This window comes from Chaetomium strumarium (genome assembly GCF_033439665.1).
Source record: "Chaetomium strumarium strain CBS 333.67 chromosome Unknown B0T15scaffold_7, whole genome shotgun sequence".
NCBI lineage: Eukaryota > Fungi > Ascomycota > Sordariomycetes > Sordariales > Chaetomiaceae > Chaetomium > Chaetomium strumarium.
The window spans coordinates 252,579-271,834 of NW_026944435.1; the positions used below are offsets into that span (position 1 = coordinate 252,579).

The window sequence follows — 19,256 nt, forward strand, 5'->3', positions numbered from 1 at the left end:
AGAAACAGCGATTGTGTCTCGTTTCTGGGCGAATTGGCGATTCATACAGTATTGTATTGTACCTAACAGGGAGGTTCGCGATGTTGCAGTTCCTTTAACAATTCTAGGAAGCATTCGCCTCTTCCGCTTTGCCCCCTTTCCCCTATCCTTTCTATTTTATTTTTTCTCAGAACCTCCCCAACAGCATCTCCAAGGGACCGGGGCATCATGGCCCCTCCCCCGCGTTCTTGGGCCACTCCCGGCACCCCCGTCACCGCCTGCCTGAAATGAACTAGCGTAAAGCTAATTAATACCCTGAGCTCTCGTTGTAACGCAGCAATTGGCGTACTGGTTCCAGCAGCAGCAACCGCGACAGAGCCTTCCACACCAGACCGTGACACACGCCTTAGATGACAGGACATGCTTTTGACCGCATCTCGTAGTCTTTTTGGCTCCCACATACACACTTAGATTCAGATAACGGCCGAATATAAACAACGAAGCAGATGACACCATGGCGGACCCGTTCGAAGTGCGCATGCGCTTCACCAACCAGCTCCGGCAGCTCAACGCGTCGGTGACATCGGCCCAGAAGGCAGCGCAGTACGCGCTGAAGTATAGGGACATGGCCGAAGACTTGCACTCGTGCATCCTGGAGCAGCTCGAGCGGGTATGCCAGACTTTTGCAATTCCGCCGCGCCCGGAAAGCTCGTCTTCTGGCCGGTCTGATGGAACATGCACAGCTGATGGAGAACACAGAATAACATGAACACTCGCGCCAACATCATGTACTTTATCGAGCACTTCCTCGACATGGCCAACCGCGACGGCTACGTCGACTACGTGCGCATGATACAGCGCGACATCATTAGGGTCGTGGATGCCGTTGCGCCCGACGACGGGTCAGGGGCGGCGAACGTCAAGGTCGTTCGCAAGGTGAGGACTCTCGACAATCCATAGCGGGCCAGCTGATCTTGACAATGTCATTTCGGCAGGTCCTCCACGCGCTGCAGACCAAAACCCTCCTCGACGCGCAAGTGGTCATCCAGATCGAAGAGGTCCTCAAGGAACGGGACGTCTCCGCGCAGGACATCGTCATGTCCTCGCCGCCTCCCGCTAACGGCGGCGACGGCGTAGAGGGGGCCGACAGCCTGGGCGACATGCCCCCGCCCCGCACACTGCCTCCCGCCTACAGCAAGAGGGGTAATGCCCCGCCCAAGCTCGACAAGAAGCAGATCGAACAGCGCATAGAAGAGGACCGGGAGCGGCACAAGAGAGAGAGGGAGAATGTCTGGGCCGTTCCGCCCGGCGAGGACGCTGAGATGGAGAAGATGTGGGAGGAGACGAGCGATCTGGGTGAGGATGATCACCGCATGGGGGAGGAGGAGTATGCCGAGTGGAAGGCCGAGGCCGAGGCGCGCCGGTGCCAGCACCAGAGGAATGAGGCAAAGGGATGATAACCCCCGACTAGTTGTGTGGAGTTGAGTGATTCTGCATTGCAAGGCGTTTCATGTGGATTCGGTGGTTTGGGACATACCTCAGCAGGTTTAGACAGGTTATGGCGTGGCTGGAAAAGAGGTCAAGGAATCACAAAGTGGCTAGTGCTTGGTTTGGGGCATCACTGGAACAGGAGTTCTATGGACAGCACTCGTAGCGTATGCCCGTACAATGCAGAGATTGGCTTGTACATCTCGAGTTTATAGTGTTACATTGTGTTTTGTACATGCGGCGTGAAAGCTGCAGTCTGGTTTTAGTCGTAACATGCCGATTGCGAGACCGGATCGGCCTGGTCCTGATCCGGCCTTCCGCCGTCCTCGGACCATGAGCTATATGGCAGGCTCACTGATAGCGCAGACACCTCTTCAATTGCTCGTCTACTCCAACACCGCCACCGCACCCAGCTCCTTCAACGTCGCCACGATCTTCTCCGCCTCCTCCTTCGGTACCGATTCCTTCATCGTCTTGGGCGCGCTCTCGACGAACTTCTTGGAGTCTACTAAGCTGAGGCCGAGCAAGTTCTTGACCTCCTTGATGACCTTAGGCTTGGCAGCCGCGTCAAACGACTGCAACTTCACGGTGAAGAGCGTCTTCTCGGCCGCCGCGGCGGGAGCCTCCTCTTCCTCGGCAGGTGCCGCTGCAGGGGCGGCGGCTGCAGGGGCGGCAGCAAACCCGCCGACGGGGAGATCCGGGATGTTAAGGCGTGACTATTGGGCCAGGGAAATGGCACGCATGTCATGTTAGTCAAGGGACGCCCAATCCATTCGCTACTGCACCAAGCAGCTTCCCTGGGCTCTTCCGCACCTTCAAGCTCGCAACGAGGTCTGCTGTCTCCAGTAGCGTCAATTGGCTAATCTGGTCGACGATGGCGCTGATCTTGGGGTTGGCGGCGGCCTCGGTCGAGTTGTATCGCCGCTGCCGCTGGAGGAGGGAGCTCGAGGCGCGAATCGGGACAGCACTGCTTGCGCGGAGCTGCCGGGCGCAGCATTGGGCCGCGTACCTGCAGGACAGCGACATGGTGTGAGGCGCTGCTGTGAGAGGACGGGAGGCCGAGCTAGGAAAGGAGCGGGTTGTCAGGGGACGCGGGCGTCGGAATTGGGCCTCACGATGGAGTGCGTGCTGCTGCTGCTGATGTCGAGAATCCCGGAGATTTTTTCGGCCGTCGTTCGAAAAGTCGGCCGGCCCGAGATTGATTGGCTGACTGGGCCGCGGCAGCTGGCTGCCAGCTGGGGTGTGCCCCGTCCCGGCGGCGCCCTGTTCCTCAGGCCCCAAAGCGCCCACTGAGATCCGTTTGCCAGGGTCCTTTCAGCGGCGCTTGACCCCTGTCACACCGCTGCAACCTGCCCATGCAGGCGCGGGACAATGCCCCACCATGAATTTCATGTGAAGAAAAAAGTTGATGGACGAGAATTCAAGACTGCAACTTACAACATGAGTTGGCATTCACGAATAAGCCATCTTGAGCCCAGAAGATGGCGACGATCGACATGAGCCTGCAGAGAGAGTCTCTGCTTGGCGATGCGGCTACATTACAACTTTTGCCGCGTGAGCTGCTGCTCATTCTTCAGGACCATCACTCGACGCAACTGTTCGATGCAGTCGCCAATGCAGCGCTCGTCTCCCCGGCCACGGACAGGATATTTGCCCATTTTGAGGCGGCGTTCGCAGACATTGGTGCCAGATGGGTCCTATCTCACCCGAAACTCGACGTGAGAGTTCTCGCGTCGTTTGCCCGCATTCTACCCTTCGCCCCGTCTCTGTCTGTCTTTCTCATATCTCATCTCCAAGGAGGACCAGGAGCAGGATTGGGGGCGCGCCTAGGAGGAGTGATACAGGGTTCCGGTGCGAGAACGCTCGACTTCCTTGATCTGACATCCTTTCAAAACACAGAGCTTCGCATCGCTCTTCTCGCTTTGTGGAGGCTCAACAACTTTGACAAGCGGACGTTCTCACCCTTGTCGAGACCGTCCCAGCTCCAGTCCCTGTTCGACCACGGGGATCCTACAGTCAGATACCTCGCCATCAGGGTGTTCTGTCAACTTCATGATGCATCGGATCAAAAGCTCGAGGCACTTCTGACCAGGCATATCCCGAAGGACACCAGCATCGTTGCGGATTTAGACGGGAGGGAGGCTGACTATGCGTTTCTGAGCCTGTATGAAGACGCAAGGAATCAAGAAATCCGGCGTCTTCGCAGTAGTATTCAGACAGCGGGGTCTGCTGCTCTTGAGTCAACCCAGCCGCGCAGTCCAATGCAAAATCTAACTCCTCTTGTTGTCAAATATGGCAAGACAGTCCTCCCTCGGCCCTTGGGCCCTGTGAATACCCCCAGCACGCTAGCCCTCACACCGACCACCGTTGAGAACCTTGAGAACCTCGCCGGCCTGCTGCAGCAGCCGGGTCCTATTCTGCTTCATGGCCGCTCCGGGGCCGGTAAGACGTCGTTGGTCCACGAGATTGCCAGGGAGCTCGGGAAGCAGAAGGAGATGGTCACATTGCACCTCAACGAACAGACCGACGCGAAGATGTTGCTGGGACTGTACACGACAGACTCGAGGCCTGGCTCTTTCCAGTGGCGCCCGGGCGTGTTGACGACGGCGGCCAAGGAGGGGAGATGGGTCTTGATCGAGGATCTTGACCGCGCGCCGACCGAGGTCATGAGCACCCTGCTGCCGCTTATCGAACGCGGAGAACTTCTGATCCCAGGCCGCGGGGAGAGGATCCAGGCATCCGCCGGTTTCCGGGTGTTCGCCACCGTCCGCACCCAGCTCGGCATGAACGATAGGGAGAATCTGCCAAACCTGATCGGCCTGCGTCTTTGGCATCTCCTGCATGTCAAAGCGCTTCCTCGAGACGACCTGGCGGAGGTCATCAACGGCCGGTACCCGTTGCTGCACAAGTACACGCCCGGCGTGTTGGCCGTGTTCGACCGGCTCATGGCATGCACCAGCGGGTCGAGTCGCCTGTCTCTCGGCCGCACAACCCTCGACCGGCCCATTGGCACGCGAGACCTCCTGAAGTGGTGCAGCAGACTCGATGATATCTTGCGCAGTGCCGGCTTCCAAACGGGCGACGAGCCCATCACGGACACGACTAGAGATCGCATGTTCCTCGAGGCTGTCGACTGCTTCGTCAGCAGCATGCATGACCCGTCCTCCCGCAACATCCTGATTGCGGCGATCGCCAAGGAGATGCTTCTCTCTCCGGAGCGGGTGCAGCACTACCTGACGAGCTACATCCCGGAGCTGGACGACAGCGAGTCCAGACTGGCGATTGGGCGTGCCTCGTTCATCAAGCCGCGACGCTCCAGCCGGGTCAGCAAGTCAAAGCGGCCGTTCGCCACGACGGTCCATGCCAAGAGGCTGCTTGAGCAGATAGCCGTCGCCGTCAAGCACCGCGAGCCCCTGCTGCTGGTCGGTGAGACTGGTATCGGCAAGACAACCGTGGTTCAGCAGCTGGCCGAGTCTCTCGGGCACCAACTGGTCGCAGTCAACCTGTCGCAGCAGAGCGAGGCCGGCGACCTGCTGGGTGGTTTCAAGCCCGTCAGCTCGCAGAGCCTCGCAATGCCGCTGAAGGAAGAGTTTGAGGATCTGCTCGAGAAGACGGGTGTTTCGGCCGAGAAGAACAAGGAGTACCTCGAGCGCATCGCCAAGCGGTTCGCCAAGGGCCGTTGGAAAGAGGTCTCGAAGGAATGGCGGAAGGCGCCCAAGATGTTCGAGGCGATTCTGGCCAAGATTGAGAGCAGTCAGACGCGTGCGGAGAGCGCGGACGGCCAGCCTGCAAAGCGGCGAAAGACAGAGTCGACCAAGCTGCAGCGCCTGCTGGACCTCAAGCCGCGCTGGGAGATGTTCTCGCAGAGTCTCGACCAGTTCGATCGGCAGATTGCGAGCGGGCCGGCCGGCGTCGCGTTTGCCTTTGTTGAGGGCAAGATTGTCAAGGCCGCCCGGAACGGCGACTGGGTTCTCCTTGACGAGATCAACCTGGCTTCTCCTGACACCCTGGAGAGCATCGCCGGGCTGTTTCAGACTTCTCCCTCTCTCCTTCTCTCCGAGACGGGCGAGATCGAGAGGATACAGGCGCACCCGAACTTCCGGGTATTCGGCGCCATGAACCCGGCCACTGACGTTGGCAAGCGAGATCTCCCGCTTGGCTTGCGCTCTCGATTCACCGAGATCTACGTCGGGAGCCCGGACCGGGACAAGAAAGACCTTCTGACCATCATCAAGACCTACTTGAAAGGGAACAACAGCAGCATCGACCGGCTGGCCGACGATGTCGCCGACCTCTACCTGGAGATCAAGAAGCGAGCGGAGCTCAAGATACTAGTCGACCAGGCCAACGAGGTGCCTCATTTCAGCCTGCGCACGCTAACGCGCGTGCTGACCTACGCCAACGACGTGGCCCCGTTCTACGGCCTCGAGCGGGCTCTGTACGAAGGATTCTGCATGTGCTTCACGACTCTGCTCAGCGAGGAGTCGGAGCGGACGGTGATGCCCCTGATCCAGCAGCATCTGCTGAAGCGGTCAAACATCCTCACTCAGCCCCCCAAACGGCCCACGGACGGGCGGAACTATGTCTCGTTCAAGAACAGGAACAAGGACCACCAGTACTGGCTGCTGCAAGGAAACGAGGTGCCGAAAGAGCGAGAAGACTACATCATCACGCCGTACGTCGAGCGGAACCTGCTGAACCTGGTCCGCGCCACATCCACGCGGAGATACCCTATCTTGATTCAGGGGCCGACGTCGGCGGGCAAGACCAGCATGATCGAGTATCTAGCTAACTACACGGGGAACAAGTTTGTGCGGATCAACAACCACGAGCACACGGACCTCCAGGAGTACCTCGGCACGTACGTCTCGGACTCGGAGGGCAAGCTCAAGTTCCAGGAAGGCGTCTTGGTGCAGGCCATGAGGGAGGGATCGTGGATCGTGCTGGACGAGCTGAACCTGGCGCCGACCGATGTGCTCGAAGCGCTCAACCGCCTCCTGGACGACAACCGCGAGCTCCTGATTCCCGAGACGCAGGAGGTGGTGCGGCCGGCGGAGAACTTCTGTCTGTTCGCGACGCAGAACCCGGCCGGCCTGTACGGCGGGAGAAAGGTGCTGTCGCGGGCCTTCCGCAACCGGTTCCTCGAGCTGCACTTCGACGACATCCCCGAGAGCGAGCTGGAGACGATCCTGCAGAAGCGCAGCCGCAACACGGCGCCGTCCGACTGCCGGCGCATCGTCGCCGTCTACAAGCAGCTGACCCGGCTGCGGCAGGAGAGCCGCGTCTTCGAGCAGAAGAACAGCTTCGCCACGCTGCGCGATCTGTTCCGCTGGGCGCTGAGGGAGGCCGACACGCGCCAGGAGATTGCCGAGAACGGTTTCATGCTGCTCGCCGAGCGGGTGCGCAAGCCGGAGGAGCGCGACGAGGTCAAGAAGGCCATTGAGGACGTCTTCAAGGTTACCATCGACCCGGGCCGCCTGTATGATCTGGAGACGGCGCCGGAGCTGAGCAATGTCCGGGCCAGGAACAGCCAGGGCGTCATCTGGACGCGGGCCATGCGCCGGCTGTATGTGCTGGTGAAGCGGGCCATCAAGAACAACGAGCCGGTCTTGCTGGTTGGCGAGACGGGCTGCGGCAAGACCACGGTCTGTCAGTTGCTGGCCGAGTTTGAGAAGAAGCAGCTGCATATCGTCAACGCGCATCAGAACACCGAGACCGGCGATCTCATCGGTTCTCAAAGGCCGGTGAGAAACCGCGGCGCGATTCTGGACGCGCTGTCCAGGGATCTGCGGGAAGCCGCCGGCATCTTGGGCAAGGACCATGACAATGACAAGGACAAGGACTCGCACTCGCACTCGCTGGAGGCTCTGCAGGAGTGGTACCGCTCGCTGACCCCCGAGGACCTGGGCAAACTACCGGAAGGCCTCAAGGCGAAAATCCATGCGAGCTCGACGCGGAGCAAGGCGCTTTTCGAGTGGAGCGACGGCAGTCTGGTCCATGCCATGAAAGAAGGGAGCTACTTCCTGCTCGACGAGATCTCGCTCGCGGACGACTCGGTGCTCGAGCGCCTCAACTCGGTGCTCGAACCCCACCGCAGCCTGCTACTCGCCGAGAAAGGCATCACCGACTCGTTCGTCCAAGCCGCCGAGGGCTTCCAGTTCTTCGCCACCATGAACCCCGGCGGCGACTTCGGCAAGAAGGAGCTCTCGCCGGCCCTGCGCAACCGCTTCACCGAGGTCTGGGTGCCGGCCTTCTCAGAAATGGACGACGTGCACGACATTGTGGTCTCCAAGCTCGACAGCCGGTTCAAGCAGGCCAAGAGAAAGCCAGCCAAGCCCGCCTCGCGCATCATCGTCGAGTTCGCCGCCTGGTTCGGCAAGACGTTCCGCCCCTCATCCGCAACGGCATTCTCGGTGCGCGACATCCTCGCCTGGGTACAGTTCATGAACGCCAGCAGCCACTCCCACCCGGTCGAGCTGTCCCTCCTGCACGGCGCAGCCATGGTCTTCATCGACACCATCGGCGCCAACCCGTCCGCGCTCGTGGCCGTCGACCCGCGCGAGATGGCTGCGCGGCGGCGGCTGTGTCTCGACCAGCTTGGTGCCTTGTGCGGTGTTGACCTGGCCGAGATGTACTTGCGCGAGCCAAAGGTTACGATCGACGAGAGGTCGCTCACCATCGGCGAGTTTAGCATTGACCGTTCCCCATCCTTTACCTCCTCTAATGACGAGTTCGGCGTCCCGACGACGAGGATGAACGCCATGCGCGTCGTGCGGGCGCTGCAGGGCGGCGGCTCCAAGCCGATCCTGCTGGAGGGCAACCCGGGCGTCGGCAAGACCACGCTGGTCACGGCGCTGGCGCGGGCCTGTGGCCGGCCGCTGACCAGGATCAACCTGTCGGACCAGACCGATCTGATGGATTTGTTTGGCACGGATGTGCCGGTGGAGGGCGCCGAGGCGGGGAATTTCGCGTGGCAGAATGCGCCGTTTCTCGAGGCTATGCAGAAGGGGGAGTGGGTTCTGCTGGATGTGAGTTATCTTTTACGTCTGTTGTTTCATAATGATGATGCTGACTGAGGCGAAAAAAAAAGGAAATGAACCTGGCTTCGCAGACGGTGCTGGAAGGTCTGAATGCCTGCCTTGACCACCGCGGAGAGGTGTACATTGCCGAACTGGACCAGGTATTCAAGCGCCACCCCGACTTCCGGCTCTTCGCCGCCCAGAACCCCCATCACCAGGGCGGCGGCCGGAAGGGGCTGCCCAGTTCCTTCGTCAACCGCTTCATCGTTGTGTACGCCGATGTCTTCACCAAGCAGGACCTGCTGCACATCACGGCCAGGAAGTTTGACAAGATCGGAGGCAAGACGCAGCAGCAGCTCATCGAGTTCATGTCGAGGCTGGACGAAGAGGTGGTTGGTCGGAGGTCGTTTGGCGCGCTCGGCTCGCCGTGGGAGTTCAACCTACGAGACACCCTGCGCTGGGGCGACCTGCTGACTTCGCAGAATGCGCTGCTGGGCGGGCGGAAGCCGGACGACTACCTGGATGTGGTTATCCGCCAGCGTTTCAGGACAGCCCGAGACCGGCAGCAGGTGGACAGGCTGTTCGCCGAGATCTTTGAGCGAGAGCCCGAGGAGCATGGGCTCTACCACGATGTCAACCCCTATTCCGGCCAGGTCGGGCTTGCGACGCTGAAGCGGAACCCCCTGTCGCAGCCAACGCCCTTTCCCCCGATCGACCCGGTTCCCCGGCTCAAGGAGATCGAATCCGTCATGCTGGCCATCGAGCAGGACTTGCCCTGCATCCTCGTCGGCCCCTCGGGTAGCGGCAAGTCGGCTCTCCTGGCCCATGTTGCGGCGCTAGCTGGGAAGTCGCTCGTCATCTTCCCGCTCAACGCGGATGTGGACGCCATGGATCTGATCGGAGGGTTTGAGCAGGCCGATCCTCACCGAGAAGTTCAAGCCTGTCTGTCCAGACTCCAGCAGACACTCCAGGACCAGATCCTGCGCTCTCTGCCGAACCCCATCCCGGACGCCGTGGTGGACCTGATGGCTGCTCTCCGCTCCCAGCCAGGCGAGACACGCCATCACGAGAGCATCCTGTCTCTCATCGAGGCTCTGCAAGTCGATGTGTCGCTGCCGGCGGAGCTCGCCGCGCTGCTCGCCGAGGCCTCTGAAGTACTCCAGAAACCGCCGGCACTGGAGAAGCCGCGCTTCGAGTGGCTCGACGGTGTCATTGTCCGAGCGGTCGAGACGGGCGCCTGGCTGGTCCTCGACAACGCCAATTTGTGCAGCGCGTCGGTACTGGACAGGCTCAACTCGCTGCTCGAGCGCCCGAATGGCATTCTTAGCATCAACGAGCACAGCGGTCCGGGCGGCAAGCCGCGCATCATCACGCCGCATCCGGATTTCAGGGTGTTCTTGACGGTGGACCCGCGCTATGGCGAGCTCTCGCGCGCGATGAGGAACCGGTCTATTGAGATCTACCTCGACGTCTTGCCAGTGACACCGGCTGCTGCGGAGCGGATTGCGCCGGTGGACGGGAGCATGCAGCGGTTCCATGCTACCGCCCGGATCTTGGACGAAGCGCCCGAAGATGAACAACAGATGGTGGTGCCGCTGGCGTTTGATGTGCTCTCACTAGGAGACAGCAGCCGCCTGGATGCGTACTTGCAAGCTGCACCGTCCCTGCTACCCTCGGCCCCTGCTGCCCTCCAGCATTTGGGCCAGCTGCTATCCTACATCCAGTCCGACGACGCTGCGCCCCTGAGACAGTCCATTGCCAACCTCTACGCCGCGGTGCCCGACAAGATGCTGATGCCGCTTCACCCGCTCCTCAACTCGCCCATGATTGCGCTCCTGGAACAGGGCAGCCAAGGCTCGGCCTACTGGCTCGCCAGCTGCTACGAGTTCTACCTGCACATCCGGAGCGCAGAGAACGCGATGGAGGCGCAGCTCGGCCGAGTCAACGTCAGCAAGCCGTCGTCGATGAACCGCCTCCAGCGATCCGGCGTCGCGGACAAAGTCGCCTCCCTCTCGCGCGACTCGACCGTCCATTCCGTGCGCTTCCTCTCGTCCGTCCTGAGGATAGTCAAGGCCTTCCTCTGCGAGAAGTCGGATGGCCCCGAAGAAGGGTGGGAGCAGCGGCGCGCCGTGCTCAGGCGGCTGCTGCTCTTCTGGAAGCGCACGTTCGAGGCGTTGGTCGCCGCGTCGTTCGACGAGGCCCGCTTCCAGGCGCACCTGACCCAGGGTGCCAACCTGCTCCGGCACAGCATGTCTGCGCTGCAAGAGGAGGATCACGGTCGCGCACTGCTCAGCACGCTGTCCGCGTACCTCGAGCGTGATTTTGTGATCGGGTTTAAGCTGTCGACGGGGCTGAGCATGGAAGTCCTCTGGCGCCGTCTGCGTCCCGACCCGATCCCGGATCTCCGCACGCTGCAGCAGGTGGCCGAAATGGAGCGGCTCGCGGACCGGTTTGATGCGCTGCGGTGGCGCGTCGATGCCCCGCTCGCCAACCTGCGCGCTATTCAGGATGCTATGGCGCGCGTCTACGCCGTCATTCGGACGGGCAAGGGGGGCGATGCTGATGGTTTGGTCAAGGATCTCGACTCGGAAATCGCAGCGCTCGAGGGCAAGGTTGGCGAGCATGCCGGCCCGCACAGTCCGTTCTTTGCCGCATGCTTTGAGAGTCTGCGGCAGGCGCTGATCTTGCACCGCACAACCTTCAACAACACGCCACATCCGGTCCCGTGTGAGAAGGAGGTTGATGTCCTAGCGTCTATCCCGACCGCGTCACTCATGCGCCTCCCTTCCTCTCAAAACAAGGCCAGCACCGGGGCTCTCCAAGCAGTGGACCACATTCTCGTCCGCGACAGCTCCCCCTCTTCAGAAAGCGACGGCGTCGTGCACCCCTGGTCAGGCGCCCTGTCCAAGACGTTGCTACTGAAGTATGACGCCGCCTCGTCGGCCAGCCTGCATGAACTGCGCTCGCTCGAGACCGAGATGCCGGTCATGGGCCGGGCGCTGGCTGCTGCGTCGGAGGCGCTGGCCACTCGTGCGTTACCTAAAGTGGAGGAGTTGTTGCTGAGGGCTTTAGAAGAGGTGATGGTTGCTCATGACACCCGTTTTGATCTCGATCTCGATTTCGAGGAAGGTGGGGTCTATAAAGGTTGGGTGAGCGGGGTTTATGGGTTACTACTGGTACGGATTGAGGCCGTGCCGAGGGGGGATGAGCTGGCGCTGTGGCTAGATCAACATGTCGATCTAGTTCAACCGCTGCCTACTTATGACCAACATCGGCATCTTGGGGAGGCATTCGGGAAACACTTCGCCAGGACGTTACTCGCCTTAGCGTTGTCGGCAAGGGGCTTCCAACCCCGCTCGACAACCACCGCCCTCGCGTGGGTGCACTTCGCCCTCGGCTGCATCGAGCTGTATGTGCCCGACAAGCCGTTCGACCCGCACCACCGCGCCCAGGTCGAGGCCGACGAGCACCGCGAGCTGTACCACTCTCTACAGCGACAGATTGCTGCCCTCGAAGCCTTCGAGCGCGCCTTCACCGGCCAGCAGCAGCACAAACAAACCAGCATCCGCGCCCGGCTGCTTGTCGAAGAAGCGCAGGGCCTGGGTGAGCCGCCGGCGGTGCAGCAGATCTATCGGCCTGGCGGCGGCGAGTTGAGGAGCCTGCAGGGCGAGTTTAGCAATGTGCTGAACTCGCTGCTTGTTGGGGGGAACGACGTTGCCGGTACGCTTTTGCGAAGCTCGTTGTCTGGAGGGCAAGGCGAAGCGGCCAAGGAACTGGCGCTTGTTGAGCAGAATGTCACGCTGTTGATTGCGCGTCTGACCACCAGGTTTGGCGCCTATCAGGACTTGACTATGCCGCTGGTCAGTTTTCTGCGGTGTTTGAGGATGGGCTTGTCGCTTGGCAGGGGGGTAGGCTCAAAGAAAGAGGAGCAGGAGAGCGGTGACGCGCAGGCTCTGGTTGGCGTCACGCCGTTCCTGGGCGGCACGGTCTGGAAGGCTGATGATGGCATCACGCCTCTGCCGATCCGCACGCTCGAGTTCCTCTCGTTTGTGCAGGCTGTTGCCGCGGTCGAGGGCCTCGACAAGCTGCCCGCCGACCTCCGCCGTGCACTGCATGAGTCCCTCGCGGCTTTCCACGAGGAGTGGACCAAGAAGCTGGAAGCGGACCGCAAGATCGAGGAGGCCAAAACCAGCCTGTTCCGCTTCAAGGGCAGCCTGGAGGATCAGGAGGAGTTTGACCAGGAAGAATTCGACCAGCTGTTCCCCGATTATAACCCCGACGATGACGACGATGAGGAGAATGGCGGGGCAAAGAACAAGAAGAAGCCCCGCCGCGGTGGACGCGAGCTCTCCGTCATGCTGGCCGAGGCGCACGAGAAGATCTTCCTCTCGGCCCAGGAAGCGCACCAGAGCATCAAGGGCCTGTGCATGCAGGTCGCTCGCCGGGTCGCCCGGGACAGTGCCGCTGCGGAGCCCGAGCTGGACCGCATGCTTCTTCCGGCGACCATGCTCGTGTTTGACGAGCAGATCAAGGCCTTCAGCGCCAGCGTCGACGCGTCCCGCTACAACTTCTACACGGACGCCAACCTCGCCGAGGTCCGCAAGGTGCTGGGCCTGGTCAACGCCATCAAGAAGCGCTTTTTGGAGTTGCAGGGCATCGACGAGATCGGCCACCACCAGACGCTGGCCGACGTGGTCCTGGCGTGCGACCGGGTGCTGGATATGGCCATCGACGACCCGCTGGCTAAGCTCATCACGGCCGTCGAGCGCCTGCACGCGCACGTCTACGAGTGGCACGAGGGCGGGTGGGCCACAAGCGCGCACAAGGCGACGGTACTGTACGAGAAGCTGCGCGACACCATCTGCGACTGGCGCCGGCTCGAGTTGGGTAGTTGGTCAAGGCTGCTCGACGCCGAGGCTAAGCAGCACTACGACAATGCCAGGTCCTGGTGGTTCATTGCGTATGGCGCCGTGATCCTCGAGCCGTGCGCCATCCTGCAGCAGGGTCTGAACCTCAAGGACCACGCCGTCAAGCTGTTGGGCATCCTGGAGTCGTACTTCACCGGCGCCAGCGTGGGCCAGTTTGCCGCGCGCCTGGATCTTCTGCGCCAGCTCAAGAACCAACTAGACCTTCTAGTGCTGGATGAGCCCGCCCTGGGTCTGGTCCGCGATGCCGTGCAGAATTTAATTCTGTTCTACAGCCGGTACGAGCGCAAGGTCGCCGAGACCATCCGGACCGGCAGGGCGCCGCTGGACAGGAGCATGAAGGACGTGCTGCTGATGTACAAGTGGCGCGACAAGAACATCGACGCCCTGCGCGAGAGCGCGCGCAAGTCCCACCAGAAGCTGTTCAAGCTGGTGCGCAAGTTCCGCGCCGTGCTGGAGCAGCCTGTTCGGGGCATTACGGAGCAGGGCTTGCCTGACGAGGAGCACTCTACCACTAGCAATGACAGCATCATCGGTGTGAAGCCTGTCGACGCGGCAGTTGATCAAGGCGCAATCGCCCTGTGCCAGCAAGCACTCCCCGGCATCGAGAGCAGTCCCCACTGGGGCAGGATATCCTCGAACCTGCCCGCCGTGCTGAAAGCCATGTCCAAGCACGGCTCCATCCCATCCAGCACCCTCAATGCCGCCGAGACGCTAGACAACTACATCACCGATCTCGTGTCTTCCATCTCGGCCCTGCGCAAGGAAACGCCCGGCACGCTAACCGACGAGAACAAAGACCTGGTCCGCCACCTCAAGACCCGCAAGGTCGCTCTCTACAGCGACACGCTCAAGACCCTCCGAGCCATGGGATTCAGTCGCAACCTGGGGACCAACCTCCTCGCGCGGCAGAACTCGACCGCCAGCGTCCTCGTCAACTCTGGTATGCTATTATTGGCAGAACTAGGAGATGTGGGTGCGATCGAGTACTTCTTCCACAAAACGCTGGACCTCGCGCCCCGCGTCCGCCACGCCGCGCTCGAGCACTCGGAGGATCTCAACAGGGAAGTTGTGCACAGGAGTATTGGCTTCCTCGAGGGGGTGCTGCACGTCATGCTTGCGCAGCGGCATTTCCTGGCTGGGCAGGCGGCCGAGGTGGGAAGGCTTCGGGCCGTGGTACATCTTTCCAAGACGGTCGGCGAGTCCGTGGGAAGCGCCTCTTCCTCGTTGGTGGGGGGGAATCATGCGCAGGTTGTTCGCTGGCTCGTGCAGATTCTCAGGCTTGGTGCGGAGCTGGTGGAGGTGCATTCCAAGCTTGCCGGGGTCGAGAATAATAATAATAATAATAATGGGGGGGAGAAGAGCATGCTCGAAGGGTGGGCGGATGTCTTTGCCAGGCTGGAGACGGAGCACGAGAGACTGCCCCGTCTTCCTGAAGGGCTTGGCTCGGCGCGTGGTGAGGAGTGGGAGAGGGATGTGGAAAAGGGCGTCGATGCCCTGAGGATCGGGCTCGACGAGATGGCGAGCAGACGGTCGGACCTGGCCTTTGCGCTGCGCCAGGTTGGGCTGTGGGCGAATATTCGGAACAAGACCGAGCTTGTTGCCAACGGAAACCGGTTGGTTGGTGACGGCGATGTCAGCGCCTTCGCCTCGCCAGCCCTGGCCCTCTCCAGCAAGATCCTCGTCGCGCTGCAGCACTTCCACGCGGCGGCGCAGTCCCTCCCGCAGACGGCAGAAGACGCCGGCTGGCTGCTCACCTACGGGGGCGGCCTCCAGAAATCCATCGACGCCCTCCGCACGGCCAGGATCGTCGGCGAAGTTGAATCCCTCCTCCAGCAGCTCAAGCCCCTTCAGTCTTCTCCCGCGGCGTCCGCCCTCCTCCGACTGCTGCACCCCTTCCTTGCGCAGTACAGCGCCGTCTGCTCGCACCACCTCGTCCGCTTCGCCGCCCTGCATCGCGCCACCTGCCGCCTGGGCTACCACCTGGCCGCGTCGTTCGTGCAGATTTCCAGTCAGGGGTTCTGCGGCCCGCAAGAGAAGAACGAGGAGCAGGCGGGCGGGGCAGAGCCGGGGGGAAAGCTGGAGAGCGGCACGGGCCTGGGCGAGGGGGAGGGCGCCGAGGATATCAGCAAGGATATTGCGCCCGACGAGGACCTCTCTGAGTTGGCGCAGGATCCGCAGAATAATAATAGGAAGAAGGGGGATGATAAGATTGAGGAGAATAAAGATGCTGTGGATATGGGTGAGGATGAGTTGGAGGGGGAGTTGGGGAGCGTTGCAGGGGATGAGGAGGAGGAGGAGGATAATAAAAAGGATAAGGATGGGGATGGTGATGAGGAAGAGGAGGAGAATGAGATGGATGAGCAGGCTGGCGACGTGGATGACCTCGATCCGACGGCGGTGGACGAGAAGATGTGGGATGGCAGTGAGGAGGAGGAGGCGGAGAAGGATCAGCTGGGCGATGATAACGAAAAGGGGAGGAAGGACGATGATCAGAGCGCTGCGGCGGAGGGGCAGAATAAAAAGGAGCAGCAGCGGAAGAAGGAACGGGAGGATGATGATGAGGAGGAGGAGGGGAATGCCCCGCCCGAGGGCGAGGAGGATGCTGATGCGGACGACATGGAGGCCGGCCAGGAAGAGGAGGGCATGCCGCAGGGAGAGCTGAATCGGCAGGACCAGAATGTGCAGGAGAATGACACGCTGGCGCTGCCGGAGGATATGGAGATTGAGATTGGTGATGGGGAAGGGGAGGAGAGCGGGGAGGATGATGAGGATGATGACCTCGATGCCTTGTCGGATGTGGAGAAGAACGAGGAGAAGCAGCCTCCTGACGCGGCCGAAGAGATGTGCGAGGGCGGGGATGGCGAAGAAACTCGCGAGGAAGAGGAACACCAGAAAGACGAAAACATTCCTGAGGAGGAGGCCGAACAGGAAGACGAGATCGATGCGGCCGGCGACAGAGAGGAGGAGATGGATTTGGATACTATGGAGGAGGAAGAGGAGGAGGAGCAGGGCGAAGAGGGCAGAGACGAGGAGAAGGACGAGAAGAAGAAGCCGCTGCCCGATGACGGAACCGGGGCAAACCAGGACGACGCCGCGCCCAGCGATGTCCAGAACGGAGGCGGCCAGGCCGAAGACGCCAACATGCAGGACGACGAGGCCGACAACAAGGCTGCGCAGAGAGAGCAGGGCGCGCTCGGCAAGCAGGCGTCCGACGAGGACAAGGCGCCCGGCAGCAAGGGGGCCCTCTCGAATCTCGACCAAGAGCAGGGCCCGTCCGACGAACCCGAAAAGGCCGACTCGAACGACGCGCAGCCGTTCAAAAAGCTTGGCGATGCACTCGAGCGCTGGTACCGGAACCAGCGCGACATCCAGGCTGCCTCGGAGAGCCAAGAGAAGGCGGACAAGTCGGCTGAGGACATGGCTCGCGCCGAGTTCCAGCATCTCCAGGACGAAAATGCCGAAGCGGATGCCCAGGCCCTGGGAACCGCCACCAACGAGGAGGCCCGGCCGATGGACGACGCCATGGCCGTCGACACCGAGATGGACGAGGGCGCAAACCAGGTCTTGCCGCAGGAGGATGAGCAGGAAGACGAGGGTCAAGTCGACGTGGAGATGGACGACGCCGAGCCCGCCGAGCCCCAGGATGCTGCCAAGAACGAGGATCGCGAGGACGGCCGGTCTGGCGTCGCTACGCGCAGGGGAGCCTACGAGACGGATGACGACAAGGACGAAGCGCCCCGGACCGAGGCTGCCCCCGAGGATGCTGCCGACGACGAAGAAGTCCAGGAGACGTCGACGCAGCTGCTGGCGACGCACATCACGGAGCAGCAGGACGACGACGGCGCCCGGCCGCTGCGCGACTACTCGGAATCACTCGAGCTGTGGACGACCTTCCAGACCAAGACGCAGGCGCTCTCGCAGTCGCTGTCCTCGCAGCTGCGCCTCATCCTGACCCCGACCCAATCCACCAAGCTCTCGGGCGCCTTCCGCACGGGAAAGCGCCTCAATATCAAGAAGATCATCCCCTACATCGCGTCCAGCTACAAGCGCGACAAGATCTGGATGCGCCGCGCCATCCCCTCCAAACGTGCCTACCAGATTTTGTTATGTGTCGACGACAGCTCGTCCATGTCACCACCCGATACTGCTGCTACTACTACTACTAGTACTAGCAAGTCTGCTTCCTCGTCAGCCGGCCGCCTGGCCCTCGAATCCCTCGTCATGGTCGCCCGCGCCCTGACCGTGCTCGAGGCCGGGCAGGTGGGCGTGCTCGGCTTCGGGACCGACGTCTTTGTCGCGCACGCGCTGACCGACCCGCCCTTCACCTCGCACGACACGGGCGCCCGCGTGCTGCAGCAGTTCACCTTCCGCCAGGACGGCACCGACATGGTGCGGCTGCTGCGGACCACCATCGACCACTTCCGCGAGGCGCGCATGCTGCAATCCTTTGGTGGTGGTGGGAGCGAAGATCTGTGGCAGCTCGCCCTGATCCTGTCGGACGGCCTGGTGCAGAGCAAAGACCATGCCCGGCTCCGGCCACTGCTGCGCGAGGCGATGGAGCAGCGCGTCATGGTCGTGTTCATCGTCATGGACGACGCTCGCGGCGGCAGCGGGACAATAGGCAAGGGACATAGTACTAGCGTGCTGGAGCTCAAGGAGGCGAGGTTCGGCCCGGATGGCGTGCCCGTCATTCATAGGTATCTGGACTCGTTCCCGTTTCCGTATTACCTGATTGTGCACCACCTCGAGGATCTGCCGGGCGCGCTGGCGGCGCTGTTGCGGACTTGGTTTGCTGAGGTCAACTCGTAGTGCAATTTTTTTTTTTTTTGTTAGGGGGATGTCGGTTAGGTAGTTAGACTTGATTTCTGTTTGTTTTCCTAGTTAAGTATGTTGTGTTCTGTTATGTTGGGCTGGGGCTGGCTGGTTGCATTTTGGAGTTCCATACGGAAAAGTATAGACTAGTGAAGTTTAGGAGCTATGACAAGATGTTATTATTACCAGTATGGATACATGAGTCCATGATTGCAGGTGCCATGACAATGCCTCCGTTGAGTAGACTGCCTCCTAGTCCCCTTCCAACCGTCAAGAGCCGGTTCTCCTTCAGTTCCAAGCAAAGGAGATCTTGGAGAAGTGGCCAACTCTATAGAATCCAGGTTGAACAAGTGACGGTCTTATTAAGGTATATTAGGTTCTGTCATATAAACAATACGAAGCCTGAGCTGAGACACGGTTTCCCAGCTCGCTGCTTTGGGTTGCTTACTCCTATATCCAGGTAAACGGAAACGGAGAACCCTTTCTCATCCCTAACATACCTACGTAGGAAATGTGTATATGTACCTTGGACAAGACACTCCCGATTAGCACCTACTACCTACCTTAGGCACCCAAGTTACGGAGTAGTTCAGCAGGATTATTACCTTATGCAGTGTAAATCTATGGTACGGGGTATTATCTGTAAGGTTAGGACTACTGAGTTCTGAGATTCAGGACCCTCTCGTCGTCTGGCCTGAACACGCACTGTTTCTTCGCGCGGGGGACCACTCTGCGTGGGAGCCCGTCCGGAAGCTGCTAAGGCCTTCGCTGGAAGATATGACAGAACACAGTGAGAGTGCCAATGGGAAGAATCAGGTAAGAAACCTCACAGGGAAGGAAAGGTGAGATCAGGAGCGAAGTGTACAAGTACAATACATACCCGAGGTGGACTTATTAAGTAAGACGAGCAAATATCACGACGCTGCTTATTATTTAAAAATCCCCTTAAGCTATGCATCGCATCATATGCAACACTCATGCCCTCTACGTCTTGAAGAGGGAAGAATCTGCCGCAAAACCTAAAACGACT

General features: G+C 60.8%; 3 protein-coding genes across 3 annotated transcripts; 2 read left to right on the plus strand and 1 right to left on the minus strand.

Annotated features, from left to right (window-relative positions):
* Nucleotides 1-181: 181 nt before the first annotated feature.
* Nucleotides 182-1,657, plus strand: B0T15DRAFT_541632 (CTD kinase subunit gamma CTK3-domain-containing protein). The gene is made up of 3 exons (XM_062869874.1): nucleotides 182-649; nucleotides 739-915; nucleotides 975-1,657. Exons 1-3 carry the CDS (start codon nucleotides 494-496, stop codon nucleotides 1,434-1,436), a joined length of 795 nt encoding a protein of 264 aa, XP_062717770.1. The 5' UTR covers nucleotides 182-493; the 3' UTR covers nucleotides 1,437-1,657.
* On the minus strand, nucleotides 1,658-2,612 carry B0T15DRAFT_541635 (ribosomal protein L7/L12 C-terminal domain-containing protein). The gene is made up of 2 exons (XM_062869875.1): nucleotides 2,281-2,612; nucleotides 1,658-2,183 (listed from the first exon to the last, which is right to left on the minus strand). Exons 1-2 carry the CDS (start codon nucleotides 2,491-2,493, stop codon nucleotides 1,854-1,856), a joined length of 543 nt encoding a protein of 180 aa, XP_062717771.1. The 5' UTR covers nucleotides 2,494-2,612; the 3' UTR covers nucleotides 1,658-1,853.
* Nucleotides 2,613-2,836: 224 nt separating this feature from the next.
* On the plus strand, nucleotides 2,837-18,425 carry B0T15DRAFT_561457 (uncharacterized protein). The gene is made up of 2 exons (XM_062870554.1): nucleotides 2,837-8,495; nucleotides 8,558-18,425. The coding sequence occupies exons 1-2, from the start codon at nucleotides 2,949-2,951 to the stop codon at nucleotides 18,221-18,223; spliced, it is 15,213 nt and encodes a 5,070-aa protein (XP_062717772.1). The 5' UTR covers nucleotides 2,837-2,948; the 3' UTR covers nucleotides 18,224-18,425.
* Nucleotides 18,426-19,256: the final 831 nt, after the last annotated feature.